Raw genomic sequence first — 19,217 nt, 5'->3', positions numbered from 1 at the left:
GCATTTGATTAGAGAAGAAATGGCTTTTAATTACCATGTCAGCTTCTCACCACACTGATAAAGGAAAACTGTGGGGAGTCTTGCTTTGTTAAACCAAGACACATTTTAACCTTCACATTATCGTGTGATGGACAGGTATTAGTTATTCAAGATTAAAATAGTGACAAGACTGCCAGAAGCCGCAATTATTTGGAAAATGTATAGTCTTATCGTTGATAAATATGGGAGATACTGTACAGGCCAAATATATAATGGGAATATACTGTCTAGTGAAGTTATTAGGATTAAACCCTAGATTCTTAAAATAAAAAAAGGTGTCAGAATGCTTAATGACATCAGTAAGTAGGCGATTTCCTCACATGGCAACATCCAGGGAGCCTACCTATACCACTCAATTTTAATCTGCCATTGAAGCTTATTAACATATAGAAGTCAGGATGAAGCGCTAAGAGAATTTTTTGTTCTTTTGTTTCTGAATAAAGTTCATGAGATCCCAAATTTTACATATAACAAATCTGTATTTCAAAACCCACCGCAGAGTGCGTAACTCTTCAGCGGCAAGGTGCTGGACGAGGTGACATAACGCGGCCTTTCACGCTAACTTCCGTTACAATATACATGGTGCTGTTCAGATTCACTAACTTTTTATTAAAAAAGCTCAAATAACCTGTTTTACTTTATAAAGAGAATTCCCTATAAATACTGAAATTTTATTAGAGTTGTGGAAAACACAATAGTTATAAGACATAACCTAGCTTAATCTGTTTTGCTGTGCCAATGTTTCTGATCAAGAACCTCCCAAAGATTAAGAGCAATAAACTCACCTGAATATTTCATTCTTGGTAGTTATTTCTGTATCTTGGCATTGCTTACAACAGAGAGATGTACACTTGAAAAGAAAAACAAAGAGGGTAATTTTGTTCATTTCCAGATGCTTGTCAGCACAGTGGCAAATAATAAAAGTGTCTCTCCCCTCAGAATAGACTTTGTACCAATTCTTTTGTTTATCTGGGCAGTACTCACTTATGTTTTCTCTTTCTAGCAAAGGATAAAAAAAAATTTCTATTATTTATTGTAAACATTAATGGTTATCTAAAAGACAAAATATTTCTATATGCTTTTTTTTCTGAAAAAAATAAAACGCACAGAGAGAAGAAAATCCGACTACATAAAGGTAATAAACGAGTCAACCTTCTAAGGTCTTCAGAAAATTAGCTAATTTAGAAAAACCCCTTTGTTCTTCTAAGATATAACACAGAAAAGGTACATGAGTACAAATGCAACCATTAAGTTTTACTAATATTTGAGAATACTGTAGATCACTGGTTTTAATTTCCTCAAGAAAGGTATGTAAGATGTATTGATCCTTCTCTTAAAGATTATAACATATTATCTTCTACAATTTCTAGAAAGTAGAAGGAAACAATTCATCACTGACATTGCCCAGAAAAACAAATATTTACATCAGCTTAGTAGAACAAACACTACTACTAATTTTCAGGACCTATGTTACTTCTACCTCTTTAAGGGTAATGCATGTGAGATTACCCAAAAGAATGACTCACTACGTTTTGGAACAAAATGCTGTGCCTAGGATCTTCACTTGGACAAGTCCTTGTGGGAGAGTAAATCATAGCTTGTGCTTCCAAGTCTCCCCGAGCTCCCACTCCTGCCCTCCACTCGTGTGATACTACACAGGCTTAGGTCAGTCTTTACTCTCTCCTTTCCTCTCCTCAGATGCTCTGGGCTTGCTGCCGCATTTCACCTTCCTCCAGCTCCTTTTCCTGCAGGTGGCACTGGCTCTGCCCCACACTTTCAACACACTGTCTGCTGAGCTTGGGGACAGGGAAGAAAATTGCTCTACTCTACAGATACTATTCATTGTACACCAGTTCTCTTCACTTCCCTTCTTAAAGCCCGCTTGGCCTGTCTCTCCTACCAGGGACCTTCAACACCTACAATGTCTCACTCTTAAATCACCCTTACTCACAGGTTGTAACCTAATGCTCATATATCCCTCTCCAAATCCAATTTAGACAGCTACTTAATTCCACCCCTCCATTTCCAAACCTATCAAATTACTACAATTAGCATGCTCAAGTGGAATTCACAGAAGTGTTAGACCTGCGAGTGATGTACCTTCCTTTCAAAATAAGCACAGAAACAGTTAACTATCTTTGATAACAGAAAAAGCTATTAAAAGTACAATACAATTCACTGATACCAAAGACAAAAGAAAATGGATCAGGTCTTACAATCACTTACATTACTGGAAATTACATTGGGAACAATAAAACATGTTAAGTCCATCCTTCCCAATTAAACCAAAATATACGCTATGTTGCACAGCACCCCTTCTCATTAAAAACCCTGGCTTAAAGACAGTTGATTTGACCAAAATATATGTTGCTAAAAAAATTGTAACAACCCATAATGCACTTACCATTCTCACACTAATATAGAACAGTCAAACACGCTTACAGAATAAAACATCACGTGTTGGTGAAGAAAACACCTTTTTGGTGTAGGCTAAAAATCAACTTTATATTTTATGAAGGTAACTTAAGTCCTCTTGTCTCTTTGGCATTTATAGAAAATATAAAATGTACTGAACGCGAACAGTTCTTAGCAGTACCTGAGTATCAGAATATTTTCTGAATCAGGACAGACAAATGGAGTTAAATCTGATTACAGAACGTCATGCAAAAACCTGCCCATTTTTGTCTCAGAATTTGGAAGAGATGTTTTCTGTCTCCTTTCCTCTGTGCATTCCCTTTTAGATTTTTGGTGCGTGAACTTTGGGAAGAGGAACAGTATTAAAATGATACTGAACAGTATTAAAATGATACTCTGGTTCTCTTTTGCCCAGAAACAGGCAGTACTTTTTAGGCAAACAGGCAAAATTTCCACTGCTTTATATCCAGTAGACAAACACAACAGTGACTGGGGTTATCATAAAATCATAGAATGTTGTGGGTTGGAAGGGACCCCCAGAGGTCATCTAGTCCAACCCCCCTGCAGTGAGCAGGGACACCACTAACTAGATAAGGTTGCTCAGAGCCCCGTCCAACCTGGTCTTGAATGCTTCCAGGGATGGGGCCTCCACCACCTCTCTGGGCAACCCCTACCAGTGTAAGAATCTTATACTAATGTTTGAGACAGTACTTGGGTATCCCCAGCAAGCTTACAACCAGCAAGGTGAGGGTCCATCAGGATGGACACAGCCATTCTTTGCGATACAAATGTATTAACAAAATATTAATCTGTCTATCCATTCAAGAATTGAATAGTGAATGTTCCAGCTACCACTATCAAACACATAAACAAGTTTACAGTTAAAACGTGTATTTATACCAATGGCTCTTTTCAGCGTTTTCTCCTTGGAAAGAGAATAGCAATTGGAACTCCTGTTGGAGATGTTGCAAATGCTGTTCCTAAAACAGCTGGATCCAACATGAGGTTGACTGAGGCTTAGTTGCATTATCAGTTATAATATATAATATTACTTATAGTAGATATTGTTATTAAGAAAGTATATATTACAAAGTTTTATTTTTACATAGTACATTTCTTTAATGTCCTACATTCAGAGCATTACACGGCCTTGGCAATGGAAAGAAGGGAAGGGAAGACAAGTTTTTGAACTTCTTAAAAAGGTATTGGCTAACAAGTCAACACATGTCTTTTGCAAAAATCCTTTCAGTCCAATACTTTGATTTATACTCAATAGCTCAAATACAATACAAAGATTCATCTTTTGTTACAAAATCCACAAGGTTTCATGGCACAAAGCTACTTGATTGCTGTGTATTATACTGTTAATACGGGGTTATGATGTTCCTAAGATGGTTATGAGCAACATTAGACTTCTAGCACCATCTCTTGGCTAAAAAAAGTGCTGTGACGTGTTGAAATAAGATTTCTAACAAAAGCAAGTATTATTATACGTTTCCTGCTCACTGCCAAACATAAAGTCTAGTACTGAGAGCGCACATTTTCCTTCTTGAGCAAACTTTTAAAGGCGAAAAAAGAAAGAAAAGAACACTCAAATTCACTCTCTAGAAGCATTATTTGGAAATTTCGTACGTTTTTGTTATAGACTGTAGCAGTCACTCTTATTTTTTTGTGAGAACAATTTAATGACAAGTAAAGAAAAAATACTCACTTTGTTCATAATATCTAATTCACACCGGAGTCGCTGAACAGCACTACCTATTTTAAGCAACTGTATACGTAATGCATCATCAATTGGCAGGCAAGCAGCAACTCTGTAAGAAAAATCTAGAAATGAGAAAGCACCAGGCCTGTTAGAATTTTACAGAGAAATAAAAATCTACTACTTCTCCTCAGTTACAGACAGAGTGCTAAAACGCAGGTTTATAATAGACTTTTAGAGGTCATCTCAGTACATCCTTCTGCCCTAAAGGCTGCATCAGGTACACATAAAACCTCTTCTAAGGTATTTGTCTAATCCACACTTAAAGATCCCCAGCGATGGAGACTGAACAATGCTAGTAAGGTTTTTTGTGAAAAGATAGACAAGCTTTTACGAGAATGAAAAACTAAATAAAAACCCCCAAACATACAGCTCCTTCATAAATTCCTCACTTTAGTACTAACAAAGTATTCTTTACTGTTATATTGTGAGAAGGAAAAGGACTTACTCTGTATACAATCCCTCCTGGAAGTTTTGGAGGGTTTTTTTCCACATTTGAATGCGGACCAAAATTAAATCCAAAGATACTCAGTCAAGAAGACAAACTTACTTTTTTTTTTTTTTTTTTTTTTTTTAAGTTTACTGTGATAGTAAGTTCTCAGGCAGCAATTTCAATCAGGTATTAAAAGGCACACACACAAAAGGTAGTAGACTTTACTACAGTCATTCTTTAATTTAGCTAACAAAAGTCTAGCTAAGCTGGAAATCACCCCATTCCTCACAGCCCGTAAAAGAATTCAAAAGCTGAAAATTTAAGTCAGCAAAATATCAGTGTGCCGTGAATCATGAGAAAAGAAGTGCCAAAAAAATACTGGAATTTTTTGTTTCTGTTCAGGTTATTTCATATGCTTTCCATATACAGTCCTCTAAGCAGCACTCTGGGCAAAGATGGGAAGTACTTCAAATCAGAAACGAGAGTTCCATGTACATCAAAACTATTGAGCCCAGATCTGTATTTGGTGCTTAACTGATTTTAATTGAAGGTTGCAGTTTGAATTTCCCCTTTATTAGGCATTTGAGAGTCTACACAGGAAAGGATGTTGTTCCCCCTAGAAAGGTTTCAACCAAAATTTCCATCTTATTAGATCCTAGAGACCTGCAGAAAAAAAGAGACTTGTTCACTGGGGCATAACCCCCACGCTGGCTAAGGTTACTGGTGCTATTTTCCCTCATGTCTGGTAAGAGGTAATAAGAAGTAAGAACAATGAGATTATATATACTAACACTTAGACTTACATAAAGATAATTTAAAAAAAAAAAATCTATTATGCTTTTGGCTCTCGTTTTCTTACAAAACACTTAGACCACGTTCCTCCTGCCATAGAGCACCACAGAGTTCTGTTTCTTTTACTGAACATGTTTCCGCATGGTTGGAGGATGCTTATGTCTTTAAAAGCTCTATCATCCTTTTGTCAAAGTCAAAATTTCATAAAAATTTATTGGAAACTGGAAGTGAGGGATGGACTGCCAATAAAAGGTAATTATCTAAGTTTTGTTTTCTTAGGAAACTTTACAAAAATAATTTTGAGTTTGTAGGCTAAACATCATACCTATTGGGTTTGCTGGAAGAGATTCATCTTTAAGATTTTCATCCCATTCATGTAGCTGCCTCTTGACTCTTTCCATCAAGGTTTCCTTTTGTTAGAAGAAAAGCCTAATTTAAATATATAGGTATTTCTGTTTTCTTAGGAAAAAAAAAAAAAGGAAGCAAAACGTAGAGTAAGCTATTTTCCCTAAGTGGACATTAGCTTTTAAGCCTTACAATAATTACAGGCTCATTTTGTATCCACATATTATAAAATGAGAGCAAAATAGGATGGGAAACAGGCCAAAATGAACCAATGGCCCATGGTGGTTGTAACTCTCATTTGAGATAAGGAGGCAACTGTTAAAATTCTAGAAGTGTACAAATGAGATAAGGGCTAGCCTCCTCCCTACTTCTGCCTCTCTTACAGTAATCACTTCATGTACAAAGTTAATATATGCATGAATAAAGAAAGATGTATAAAGAAATAATAAAATAATAATATAGTAATAAATAATACAGTAATAGGTATAAAGAAATATGTATATTTCAAGGAGTAAACCAACTCCAAGAGGAAAGACAGACCTAAGACGATCCAGCATGCTGGTGGGTAGGACATTCACCTGGAACACATGGGACAGAGGATCAAGTTTTTGCTCTGAGACAACACAGCAGGAACCTGAACCTCTGTGATCCACCCCAGACACGTCCTCTAGCACTAGGGAACCACTGTACAGAGGGGGAAGCCCTTCCTGCTCTTTTCACAGTAAACTGAAAAAATCACACTTTGTTAAAACATAACTTATGAGCCAAAAAATTAAAGCTTTTACATTATCCAATAATTAGTTATTAAAACATACAAAACTAGCTGTAGATTATTTGGTAATACGCAGGGTGAACTTACAGCATCATATAGAGAGTAGAGCCAGGGAGGCCAAGATGTCAAACTCGCACAGTGGAACTTCCTCTAAAACCAAAACACAGATATTTATTCTTTAACATTAGCAGATTTCAGGCACAGTTCTTGTTCAAACAAATAAAACAGAGAAGAGATACCCGATTATTTACATATACAACAAATTATCACCATCAGGACCAGTACTTCAACGTGAAGCTTCTCAAACCACTTCTCAAATGCACTAAGACTTCTGTACAAGACAGACAATATATGGATTTTCCCAGAAAACCTGTCTCAGCATTAGAAGTATTTCTAATATTTAGCAATAAGAAATTATGCCTTCCAAAAGAGCATTTATCTGAAATCTGGAGAGTTCAAAAAATTTAAGTACTACTAGATAGTGCACCCGTTCCTTAGACTCCATCAGTTGTTGCTACTTCAGCAACCGCAGCAAACCACTAGACAAAGTGATTAAACTATTCATATCAATTTAGCCAAATGCATAAATACAATGAAAGAAGAAGATTAATGGGTCATATCAGGTATTTTAAGCTAACAAAGATAAAGGCAAAGGATATATGATGGTATCTTTAAAATGGAAAACTAATCTGTTAAAACCCAACCAAAACCACCACCATGCAAGCGCGTTCCAAAGGATGCCTTCTCACAGCAGAACAATTAGTGATTAAGAAAACTCAGCTCGTCATGATGTTCAGTCATACATTGCTAGCCACTCTCATTCTGGTATCCTTTTTTAATGGAAATCATATTTTCAGAAATGCTTACTGAACACCAATGCTTGTGCCAGCCTACTGAAAATCTATTAAACTGCTTTATTATCACTTCCCAAAGACAACAAACAAAATGTTGTACTATAGCCATCTAACAACACCCTATGAAGAAAAACTCAGATCAAAATAGAGCACCAAATAAGAAACAAATTTGGAGGAGGAAAGCAAAAACAATAGAAAAACCCCAACCCTAAAGGTATCACAGCGATTTTTTACTGAAGGGTATTCTTTCAAAACAAATGTTTTACTAATAGGAGTGGCCCATGTTACTGTATCCACACTTTGCTGTCAACATGACTAATGCATTCACTGGAATTGTGTACAAAAATATCTATACAATACAGAGCAGATGCGGAGGAACAAAATACAAGTGGCCACCAACAGCACCTCTAAAAATATCTTCAGCCTGTGCATAGCTGGTGCCTATCCTGCAGACAAGGAAACCTAGTTTATAACCAAATTCCTTAACCACCAAATTTCCAGCAGCGTAAGGGTTTTGCTTAGTTAACCAATTCTCTACAGTAACTTCAGAACACTTGAATTTATAGATTAGGTTAATAAAAGCCTACATAGCCACACTGCTTTCCAAAAGAGGATCTCAAGTTGTTCTATAAATACTTACAAATTAATTTTTCAGTTTCTCTTTGAGGGCAACTACCCTTCTATTACAAATGAGAAAAAAAATAATCTGGCAATAGAGACTAAGATCCACAGCAAATAAATGGTACTTTGAAGAAAGAATTCATGAACATCAAAACTCAAGTTATTCTTTTAATTAGCAAGTATATTTTCTGTAACAGCTGACATGGGGTTAGCTCTAGTATGGAGCAGAAACCATTCTTAAAACACAACTTACTTCCATTTTTCTGATGTTTCTCATTATATTAGCAAACATACGGAGGACACCCTGTCATACTGGAAACTGCCACAGTTCTGCTGACATTGAAAGAACAACGGAGGTCAACAGGATAACGCCCCTACTCTGGATCTGTATCTCAATCCACAAAACACGTGCACTGCATTTCAGCTCTCATCAGACAGACTCAGTCTTGGAAAGGGATTTCCACCCCCACCTCTGCTAAGATTAGGGTTTCTGGGCTTGTTAACTCATAGATGAACCTGTTCAAGAACTCTGAGAATCAATAGCTTTTTCTTACCAATATTTTGTTTGGGTTTTTTTTTTGTTACAGAGTTCAAAACCATTAAAGAAAAAAAAAAACCACAAATCCAAACCTTAACTGCACCTGACAATGAGAATGAGTAGGATTCTGTATTAGTATCTGGAGGTAGTTCCAAAGATCTCTCCAGATACAGAAGACTTCAAGCTATCTTTCCTCTTGTATGCCACTGATGGAAACAGTGGGTTAAATACATAATAAGCAAGACACATTCTCATTTTTTTCCAAGTGTCAGGTTGCCCCGTTTCACCGCATCCTCTCCTACTGACCCCAGTGCTCACTCTTGCCCATTAACCTTACCATGCATATTTGCCCACTGTTCATTATAGTGTCTTTCAAAAGCTTGCACTGTGCCTAAGAACAAGCTAGGTTTACACTTGAAAGGCTTTTGCTGGTGTAACTATGCTAGTATGATACACTAGCATGGCGCTTATTATGGGAAACATAATTTATTCCAGCAAAATTATCCTGTTGACAGTAAGTTTTATTTCAGACTCCTAAAGGAAAACGCTCTATACCAGTAAAAGTGCACATTCACTTGTATAAATGCATCTTTTAGCACCTTTTAAACAGCACAGCTGTCTCTAGCACAAATCACACCTTATTATTCTCCTGAGCAATGCAAAAGTTTGTAGCTTAGGCCTGGCATCAGCCACTTAGGACTCTTGAAAATTCTGCCCTACAATCTCAGTGTGAATTCCCTCCTGATTCCAAGTACTGTCACAGCTGCAGTGCTGCAAAAATGCCGTGAACAAGCAAAGGCAGGATTTGTGCCAGTGAAGCAAAATTAGGTTCTAGGAAAGTAGAACCTAATTCCCTAATGACAATACTAACATCTTGATAACGATTATCTCTCCTCTACTCCTGAAAAAGTGTAAAGTCTGCATACTTATTAAAAAAGCTCTAGGAAATGAAATTGATAAGACCACAGAACTGCTAATTCACCCACTCTACGTGAAAAAGCACCGCCTTTTGCTATTAACTACTATGTCACTATATGCAGAATGCATGAAGAAAACTAGATATTTCTATGGCCCTTTCCTATCTTGTCACTTTTAGTACCGTAACAAAATATAAGAAAATTTCTAAATTCATTTAATAAAAGGGGGGAAAAAAAGGATTACATATTAACTATCCCAGGAGGTAAATCTGTTGAACAAATACTAATAAATCAAAACAGACTTAGAAATACACATGCAATTGGCCAGAACGGATCGCATAGAAATACTGATATCTGACAAAGATAATGACTAAGCACATGTCAGCAAGAACTTTAGATGTGTGTTATATAAAAATTTGCAAGACGAAAGTGCAACAAAAAGCATGCTCAAAACTATGAAGTACAGCCTAGTTGTTAGCCAACAACCATCTGTGTGGGAATATTTGACTGCGTTAAAGAAACCCGAGTCTGTTATTCTGAGGAACATCCACGTTTTCTGTAAACAAGTAACTGCAGGTATAGAAGTTAAAGGATTAACTGATGCAGTTTTAAAGCAAAATTAGCAAATGGAATTGTGATTACAAACTAAGACATTACAGGTCTTCAGTTTCATTGCTAAAATTTGGGAGTCACCTCTAAACCACCTCTGTTCTTTGAAGACCCCTTCTACCTGAATCAGCCACAGAGAAATGGTTACAAAAGCATCCTTATTGCCACAACCAAACCCTTATGACAAGTACAAAGCAAGAGCACTGGCACTGTCAACACTGATTGCCAAAATTTGTATTGTCAAAGCAATGTCAGTAAAAATCAAGATGCTTCTTTGATATCCATACAAATAAAATCCTATAAACCTACTGGTTTTTCCACCAGCACTTCATCATCTACAAGCTTTACCAACCAGCACTCTCCCTGAGGCATTTTGATTATGTAAAAAAAGTAATAATTAGATTACATAATAATTCATGTAATACAATAATAGTGTAATTAAAGCCAACAAGAAGTCATAACACATGTATTTCCCCATTCTTGATGGCTGATAAACAATCACACAATACGCGACAAAAGCAGGAGGTTGGCATCTAGCATCCCAGTCGTGCATCCTCCTCTAAAGATGAGCAGATGGAATTTTATATTGATTTTCAAAATACCATTGAAATTTTAAAGAAAAACACCACCACAAGCTTGTGCTTCTAACCTTCTGATATTTCTGCCACCACTGATGTATAGCTCGGTCCTGCCATGCTCTAGGTTTCGAAGAAGGAAATATATGGCATCGGCTGAGAGACTGCAGCTGTACTGCTGACATTGTTGAAGGCAGCACTCGCTCAGGAAGGATTTGTACTTTAGCCTGCTGGATTCTGATAAAATAAAATAAAAAAAAAAAAAAAAAAAAAAAAAAGATATGACACATACACACATATACAAGAGTCAAAAAAAATGGATTTTACTGCTTATAAAAACATAAGCTTGTGTAACAGATCTAATCACTACATAGTACTATAGAATTTAAGCACCAATCCATTTAATCAGATTTTTAAAGTTGTGTTAACGTAAATCAAATTACCTTAGGAAGCATACAGCATATCTGCAGCAAACCAAACACATAGTATTCTACAACACAGATTATCTCACGACCTTGGCTAAATTATTAAAGCCACTGTGCTGACTGGACTTCAATCTACCTAAATTGAAGACAGAAGCAATCCCTATTTTTCCTTTTCCTTTAAAAACCAGAATTAACTGTTTCCCAAATACTTTTTCACTGGTATACAGAACTCTACGAAGATCACTGCTTTAACTTTTTCAGGAGAAGTTTCTTTGCTGTTTTTTTTCCTCCCCTCTCACAGTTAGCTTCCTTTTCCACGGAATACAATGGGCTGCCTTTGTATTTCAGAGCACTAGATATCCGTTGGGATTGTGGTGGACAGAATTAAAGCCAGATTGGCAGTGGTAACACAGCAGAATATTCTACCATCTCAGCATTGTATTTTTAGATTCTTGTCTCCTCGAGTTACTTCTGCTATAAGCTAATAGCCATCTATTACATATCAAGCCCTCAGAAAGGAAGTTGAGCTGAAATGCAGTTTGCTGTCTTCAAACCACAAAAGCTTAGGTGCTTAGCTGGAGTTCAAAATCAGCAGAAATAGGATAGAGACTCTGATCATCTTTTAACATCCTAACATCAACCAGGTCACCTATCCCACAAAGCGTTCAACAACAGTTACGTGGCTACTAAGAATACTGCCTAGCAGGGAACTTTAGATTTTAACAGTATTATGCATCAGAAATCCTGAAATATTAAGATGCATGTCATTACAAATTTCCAACTGCATTGACAGGGACAACACTGTAGAACAAAACATTCAGTAATTAGAAACCTCTGAAATGTGCCATCTCTCTTAATATTCACTACAGATATCCATGTGTCAAGACACTTAAAATTCTTGCCAGCGACAGACACTAAGCTAGCACGTACTAAGCCAGCTCACCTTGTCCCTCAGACAGCAGCCTGCCAGCTAACCTCACGGCAGCAGCCCTCACAGCTGGATCATTAGGGTTCCCATCACCAGAACCAGATTCCCTAACAGTACCAGTATCCAGAAAGCCTTAGGAACTCCACTGTACAAAACTGCAAACGTAAACGTACATAATAAGGTTTAAAAGACCTAACAGATTACTCTTGCGAGTGACAGAACTAATGAGAATTAATTAGCCCAACCACTGAATCAAAAAGGCCTGGTTTTTGTTTGCCCCAAAGGAAAGTTTTCAGCATTTCTTACTGCTGATGGTTTGGAAGAGGTTCACAAATGGGTAAGTACCCTCAAATACTGACTATATTACTGACACTTGAAGCATTCATCCATGAGCCTGGAAGTTTCTGTTGCGACAACTGACATATCCAGGTAAATCATCAGTCATTATGATGGTATTAAGGTAAACACTGACTCCAATCTTGCTTCCGCGCTCATAATATACAGACCCCCGTTTGTTTATGTAGGGTTCTGGTCATTTTGCCTGTTGTTACCTGCGTAGGTTTACTCTGAAGAAATACTGGGAAGTGCTCTGAAAAGTGCCAGAATACTGAGACTGAGCAGCGATTCTAGTTGAATTCAAGCATTTTGAATCCCATATGCATCCCTAAAGAATTCCCAAGCATGTGACTATTTGAAAGCAGAGTAACTCTATATAGTTTAAGTCATTCCAACAAACCTAGAGCTTGCCATGATGAGAAGATTAATCTCGCCTCCCTTATTTCACACATTTAAAAATTCGTATTTAGGAAACTTGTGAACATGCTGTGTAAAAGTGATCTAGTCAGCAGATAGAAAACCACCATAATAACATGTTTTAACAGTACAACAAGATCACTGTACATTTCAGCTGTTTCTGGATACTGAATGCTCAGTAACAATACCATTGCTCACAATACCACAGCTGTCCAAGTACTGCCATCTTGTGTTCAAGTGGTGGTTTTTCTAAACTGTAAGATTTGGAATATGTTATCTGTAACCAAATGTTAGATAGCAATAAATAGCAAATAGCACGCGTATTCTTCATTTCTTCAACTGCTGGTTGTAAAAGCATAAGAAAATGCTGAGCTCAGACTGTTCCTAGGCCTCCTTCTAAAGCAATTCCACCATACTGAACAAAAGCAGAACGCAGATGATTACCTTTAGATTTACAGATTTGGAGTAAAATGTTATATGCCTTGCAGAAAAGATTACAAAAACCTCTAGCAATCGTGCTAAGAATTGTCACATGCTCACAGAGTCAAGGTCTGGAGTCTCTGTCTCTGGACAGTGACGCTGTCAGAGGCTCATGATGTAACACATGATGTCAAGGAGAACTTGAAAATGACAGAAGACTCAGAATATTCTTAACTAAACGTTAAGGGCCTCAGCCACTTTTATAAAAGGGCAAAGGTATTAATTACACAATATGATAAAACTGTCAGGAGCCTCTAAATATCACAGGCATCAGATTGGAATATGGAAGAGAACAGGACTAGAATATAGAATACTCCTATCAAAGCACACTTGAGCATGTTTGACAAGCACACGAAAAGACTTGTCAACCAGTAACAGAAGTAGCACTTTTCTGACAGTGAATTATCAGTGAACAGTTAGAAAGGAAGAGGTAAGACTGGCTGAAGGTAAGGATGTACTAAACTGTGACAATGGTTAAAATAAACAAGATTTAGTATTTGAGAAACTGAAAACGATGGGCTGCTTGTAGTTAGCAAAAATTAAGAACCTATCTTTGTATTCAAGTATTTATCCAGAAATCTCAGTGTGCTTTTATGTTTTACAAAGGGAAAAATGAACAAGAGAAGCGACTTGTTTCTCCGTTATTACCAGACTCCAGTCCTCTCCTTTCACAGGCAGCTTCTCATGACAACCAGCACCCCTCTGGGCACAGCTGCTGTCCTCTCCATATCTGAACCATGCAGCTGAATCCTTCTGCATGCTGTTGAGGCTCAGTCATTAAAGATCACTCAAAAGTACAAAAAAGGATGAGCATATTGTGATTAGCTGTAGTGTCAGACCCTTGCCTGCAGCAGTTCAGAGCTGCAATTGCACCTAAAGTTATGAAGTGGAACTGGTCCAATGCAGACCGTCTCTAGAAAGGTCTCCCTTCAGAAAATGAAAGTTAGATTTTTTCAAAGGAATGGAATCTGGTTGCTACCAGGGAGGCTTTCCACAAGACAACAGAAGGCGCACACTTGATACTGTATCCTCTCCTTTCACATCTGGTTTGAAACAGGGATGTGAGAGAATTTAAAATAAAGCTTTAGAACTTATAACGCAGGCAAATCAACATCTTTTTCTTGACTTAATTTTCAGAAACAAAGCCATTTTGACAGATGTTTTCCCACGCACATCCAATCAAGCTACAGGTAGATATTCTTCAGAGAATTCTACAGCGAAGTTATTAACAACAAAAACATGAGTCTTAGAACAGAAAATGTCAGAAGTCCTCAATAACCAGAGAAGCTACTGATTAAGCATTCAATTAGTACCTATACTAATCAGTCAATTGTGTGACTGAAAGCGCAGATGCACCTACAGTAAAATGCAAATGTTTTGGTGAAACAACATTTGCAGTATGTAGAATTAAATGCGTAATTTTCTTACCCATCTGACTGGGTTCTTATTTCAAGCACCTTGAACCTCTGTCTTCCTATTGCTTTCACTTTGACCGTTTCGATTCCATATTCCTGCTCTTCTCTGTAGGCGTATATTTCTGCTGTTGTTCCAAAATGTGCTTCCCTTTCACGTGCGTTACTAAAAGTAACAGAATTAAAAAGGTTACCTACCCTCCAAACAGCACTGTTCATTCAGATTTCATGAGTTAGTCTACCTGCACTGACTGTACCTGAATAGTCCTATCAAAAAAAGAAATTAGGTAAAATACCTTCAACTAACTGCAATCGTTACTTTTCCATTTTAAAAGCAACTTCTAGTGTTTTGTTTGGTTGAGGGTTTTTGCCAGTTGATTCGGTTTTATTTTAAGGTCTAGAGGTGAAATTCTGGGAACACAGGGATCACCAATATGTCTGCATTTGAAATGCAGATACTGAAAGTACCAAAATCTTTTAGACTGATTCTCTAAAAACATCTGTTTCCACCTCCTACACAATTAAACTGCAGTAAATTGGTGGAAGAGGGAGGAGCATTCCCAAATTCCTTTGGCACACATTAGCCGTTTATCTTTTTTCCGCTTTTCTATCACCTCCTGTCTCTCAGTTCTATTGTGAAACATTTGTCTGTGCTTGACAATTTATACACAAAAGCAGCAAATACACCTTTACAACAATACAGTTCTCAAAACTAGAATCTGATTTTTACATTTCAGATCAAGGCTTAAGAATAAGCACGATGGAGCAGTGCATTCAAACAGTTACTGAAGTCAGGAGGACGCTCAGACAAGGAAAGCAGATCGACACTTTCTGTTTCTTTATACAAACATGTGATACTGTCATGCAGCTGCCCCGTATGACATGAAAAACCTTTTCGTTACGTACTGGAAGACAATTTTTGTCAAACAATTTCAAACCACAACTTCTGTTATTCACCACAGAACTGATGCAACCATGTGCTTTTGATTCAGTATCCAAAGAAATTATGCTAAAAAGACATGCTGCGTACCATCAGTAAACCCGCTCGTGTATTTTACCTGTATGCAAGAACAGCAAATGTTCTGTCTTTCTGAATTAAATTCCGCACCATGCTAACCTCTTGGGGGTGAAAAAGCTGAAGAGGTAACGTCTGTCCAGGAATCAACATCACCATCACGTGGGGCAACACTGGAATCACCTGACAGCTGTCATCATCATGCACCGTCCTTCCATGAAACTCTTCCATATCAGAACCTAAATACTGAAAACAATAAGGACATGACAGACGGAGCGTGAGAAGTTTGGGGGATTTACAAGGATAAAATAAAATTAGATCCAGGATACTGCAATAGAATTACACAAAACCGATCAAAACCTCTTCAAGATGCATATAATGGACAATAGGAAAAGAACATACCACATGTGATGTTGGCAAACTGGTATCAAAATTTATGATGTTTGGCTTTTCCGCATCTTTACTACCTTGATCTTCAACTTCCATTTCATTGTCATCCTCTTCCTCACTCTCTGCTAATAAGCACATACAGAACATTGAGTAGAAATCAAACAGCGAAACTAAGATACTGAGAAAAATCAGAGAATCACAGAAACGCATTCGATATTCCCAGACTACAGCCTTCCATGGGGAAGCAACTTTTGTATTTGTAAACTTGCGAGAAATAATTTTCATGCTGTTACAGCAAAATCATCATTCTAGAGAAAGGGTCAAAAGCCCGTAATTTATTTTTGAGAGGCTAAAGAACAACTTTTCTTGGAAGAAAATAACAAAAACTCTGTCAGCTCAGATTTGCACTACAGCACTATTTCCTTAACTCAATTCTAAACATCTTCCTCCTGTACACCGGGATGCCAGATAACTTCCTTTCTTGTAGGATGCTGAATACAGCGTCTCAAGCAGTACAAAGCTGAACAATATAACTGCACACATAAAGCAAGCGAGTTAAAAGTAATCGGAAACTCTGTATTTATGCAGACTCTTGCTAGTATTTTAGACAATTTCACTGCTGTCAGCCTCTCCTGTGTGTACACCAAACACACACCCACACACCCCCAGCACACGCACAGACCCAGCAAAGGTAGTTATTAAGGAGGCAAATAACATGACCCTGCAGAGGATTTCAGGTTCAAAATAGTATTTAAAAATGGCCACTTTCTGTCCATTTCTCAGTTTCAGGTGTCGATTCTAAAATGACTTTCAGGCAAGAGGACAGTTAAATTACAAGTATGTTTTATTTTGGAAACATAAATAGCCCGTTTATCTGTATAAAATCTGTATAAATATTTAGAAGTAAATTAAAAAACATACTGAAGATAGCAATAATATACCTGTCTCTAAAATGCTGGTTTCACTGACCGTTCTGTGCACTACCATGCAACTGCAAATACTCACCCAAAACAAATGCAATGTAATTATCACACATCTGTAACTGTATTACTTCATCCTAATTCTTTTAACACAAACAGTATTTATACACCATGCTGTATCCAAAATAGACATTATCCTAAACTTCGCAAACCAATCTGCAGGATTCTTATACCAAGAGCTGCTGGGTAATGAATAGCCCCAATGGTGCTGAAAAACATCATTTCAATCTTGAAAGCTATTACATTACAAGATAGGCAGAAAAATATCTTTACAGTAGGCTATCTAGTTGCCTGCCTTGGCAATTAGTATCTTCTTAAGAAATTATCCAGTGTTGAAAACTTAACAAGGTGGAAGGATTAGCTTATCTGAAAGCTATCGTAGGCAAATCTTACAAAAGAAAGATGCTCCAGAAGGAAGGAGTCCTCCTTCAGAAACGGGAGCACCACCGCCCTCTTTCACAGAGAGCTTACTGTTTCTGAGAGTGGGAGGACAAGAGAACAATGAAAAAGACATTATAAGCTGGCTTTGGAGAACCTTTTCTTTCCCTCTTTGGCCTTCAGACAGATTTATTAAATGTATTCTTTACAGTTTAGTCAATGGTCTTCTTTCTGCTTCACCTCACTTTTTTTTTTTTACTTTTAAAAATTGTATAGTTTACCAAACCTTCTCTGTAAGACGCACGGCACGCTGATGTTATGGTTCCATCCCATACTGTATTTATCTCAACAAGAAATGATCCAGCACAACAAGAAAAGACTCTCTTTGATGTTTTACCTAATTAGAGAACTTAAAGCAATAAGACATCATCTTCATAATTACTGTAAAAAATATCCCATTTCTTTATGAAATTTGTCAGCCATTACCCTAACCATGAACGACTGCAAAATGTTCAAGGCATACAAAACGCCAGCATTTTGCTTATCTTGATGGAGGGGAAGAGTAAATTTTTGCTTAGTGCAGGGTGGGGGAGGGAAGCTGACTTCATCAAAAATTATATTCTGGCTTGCATACGCTCTCATCAAGTTGCGTCCATCATTAGCAGTTTTAATAGCCTTTTAGAGAGAGGCTGGTTCACTTGTTTTTCTGAACACAAAAGGAATTAACAGCAGTTGATTAGAAAGGACTGTGCCCTGCAAACTTTTTGCTCGTTCTTGCCAAAAACGCACGCTAGCTGCTGCGTGGTGGCAGAGAGGAACGATGACTCATTTCACTGCAGCAGCACCGTGTGAACGTCGAAAAACCACCACCGTCTTCACTCTCCTCCTCGATCACACAGGAGGCGGAAGGCAAAAGGAACCGCGTCTTTTACATCCTTAACTATACATATTTCTGATTTTTTTCTTTTTGTATTTCAAGATTAGTGAGATCTCCAATGCACAGGACAAGGGAAAGGCAAGGGCCAAAGGCACCCTGCGTGGCACAGCTCACATTCCCTTTGCAGCAGGTGAGGTGTTCCTGGATGCTCATCCTGGCCCACTAATGCCACCAAATCCACCCTCAACACCTTCGTGCAGAGACGGGGACATATGAACCTCATTTAAAAAAAAAAACAAACAGGAACGGGGTAGGAAAATATTAAGGCTGTGTTTCCTAAAATATTCAGGGAAGAGTTTAATTTTTAAATATATAGGCATAAAATGCTCATAGCATTTCCTGCTATAGGAAATTACATTGGTTCCTGGCAGGACTTACTGCTACATCCTCCTCTGCATGCTTATTCTGCAATAATGTTTTTTTTCCAGTTTAGCATGAGCTGCTTCCAAAACCATACGATCTCCTGGCAGTTTGGAGGCACTATAGGCTAAACCGGAAAAAAAAAAACAAACCCACGTTATTATGCAACAGGTCTCTCCAGGGGGAACCACGCTGGGGTGCGTGGACGGACACGCCAAGGCTGCTGCACAAACTCCAGCACAAACACAGCGCGTGGAACCCAGCACCGCCCCACGGCCTGCGCGCAGCACCTCTTGCTTCCCTGCCCTTCGAGAGCAGTTAAACCGAGGGGAGGCTTTTCTCGAACAACAAATGTTGTTTTTTCCTCACGCTTTGTGTGGTTTCAGAGAGGTCCAAACTGAGAGGGAGGAGCGCCCGCGTTTGCCCGCTCCGGTGGGAGCCTTCGCCGCCTGAACTCCCCCTGCCCGAGCAGCTCCTCTGCCACCGC

The 19,217-nt window shown here is 37.9% G+C and overlaps 1 protein-coding gene across 6 annotated transcripts in view; it reads right to left on the bottom strand.

Annotated features, from left to right (window-relative positions):
• The window catches only part of CRBN (cereblon), a 29,363-nt gene extending 10,187 nt beyond the window's left edge, over positions 1–19,176 (bottom strand). For 5 of the 6 annotated variants that reach the window (XM_035901418.1, XM_035901417.1, XM_035901419.1 and 2 more), the window contains exons 1-8: positions 16,088–18,716; positions 15,729–15,931; positions 14,687–14,836; positions 10,747–10,909; positions 6,646–6,708; positions 5,767–5,851; positions 4,166–4,281; positions 825–889 (exon numbers count right to left, since the gene is read on the bottom strand). In XM_035901418.1, coding sequence (XP_035757311.1) covers positions 825–889; positions 4,166–4,281; positions 5,767–5,851; positions 6,646–6,708; positions 10,747–10,909; positions 14,687–14,836; positions 15,729–15,931; positions 16,088–16,360 — 1,118 coding nt within the window. In that variant the 5' untranslated portion in view covers positions 16,361–18,716. Of the gene's footprint in view, positions 1–824; positions 890–4,165; positions 4,282–5,766; positions 5,852–6,645; positions 6,709–10,746; positions 10,910–14,686; positions 14,837–15,728; positions 15,932–16,087; positions 18,717–18,748 lie in introns of those variants that run through there. The other variant, XM_035901422.1, reaches the window with a different exon arrangement.
• Between the last annotated feature and the right edge of the window lie 41 nt (positions 19,177–19,217).

This window comes from Egretta garzetta, unplaced genomic scaffold (assembly GCF_000687185.1).
Source record: "Egretta garzetta isolate BGI_Z169 unplaced genomic scaffold, ASM68718v1 scaffold228, whole genome shotgun sequence".
Classification (NCBI taxonomy): Eukaryota; Metazoa; Chordata; class Aves; order Pelecaniformes; family Ardeidae; genus Egretta; species Egretta garzetta.
Note: the sequence above shows the minus strand (reverse complement) of the source record. Positions and strands in the feature narration are given on the sequence as shown.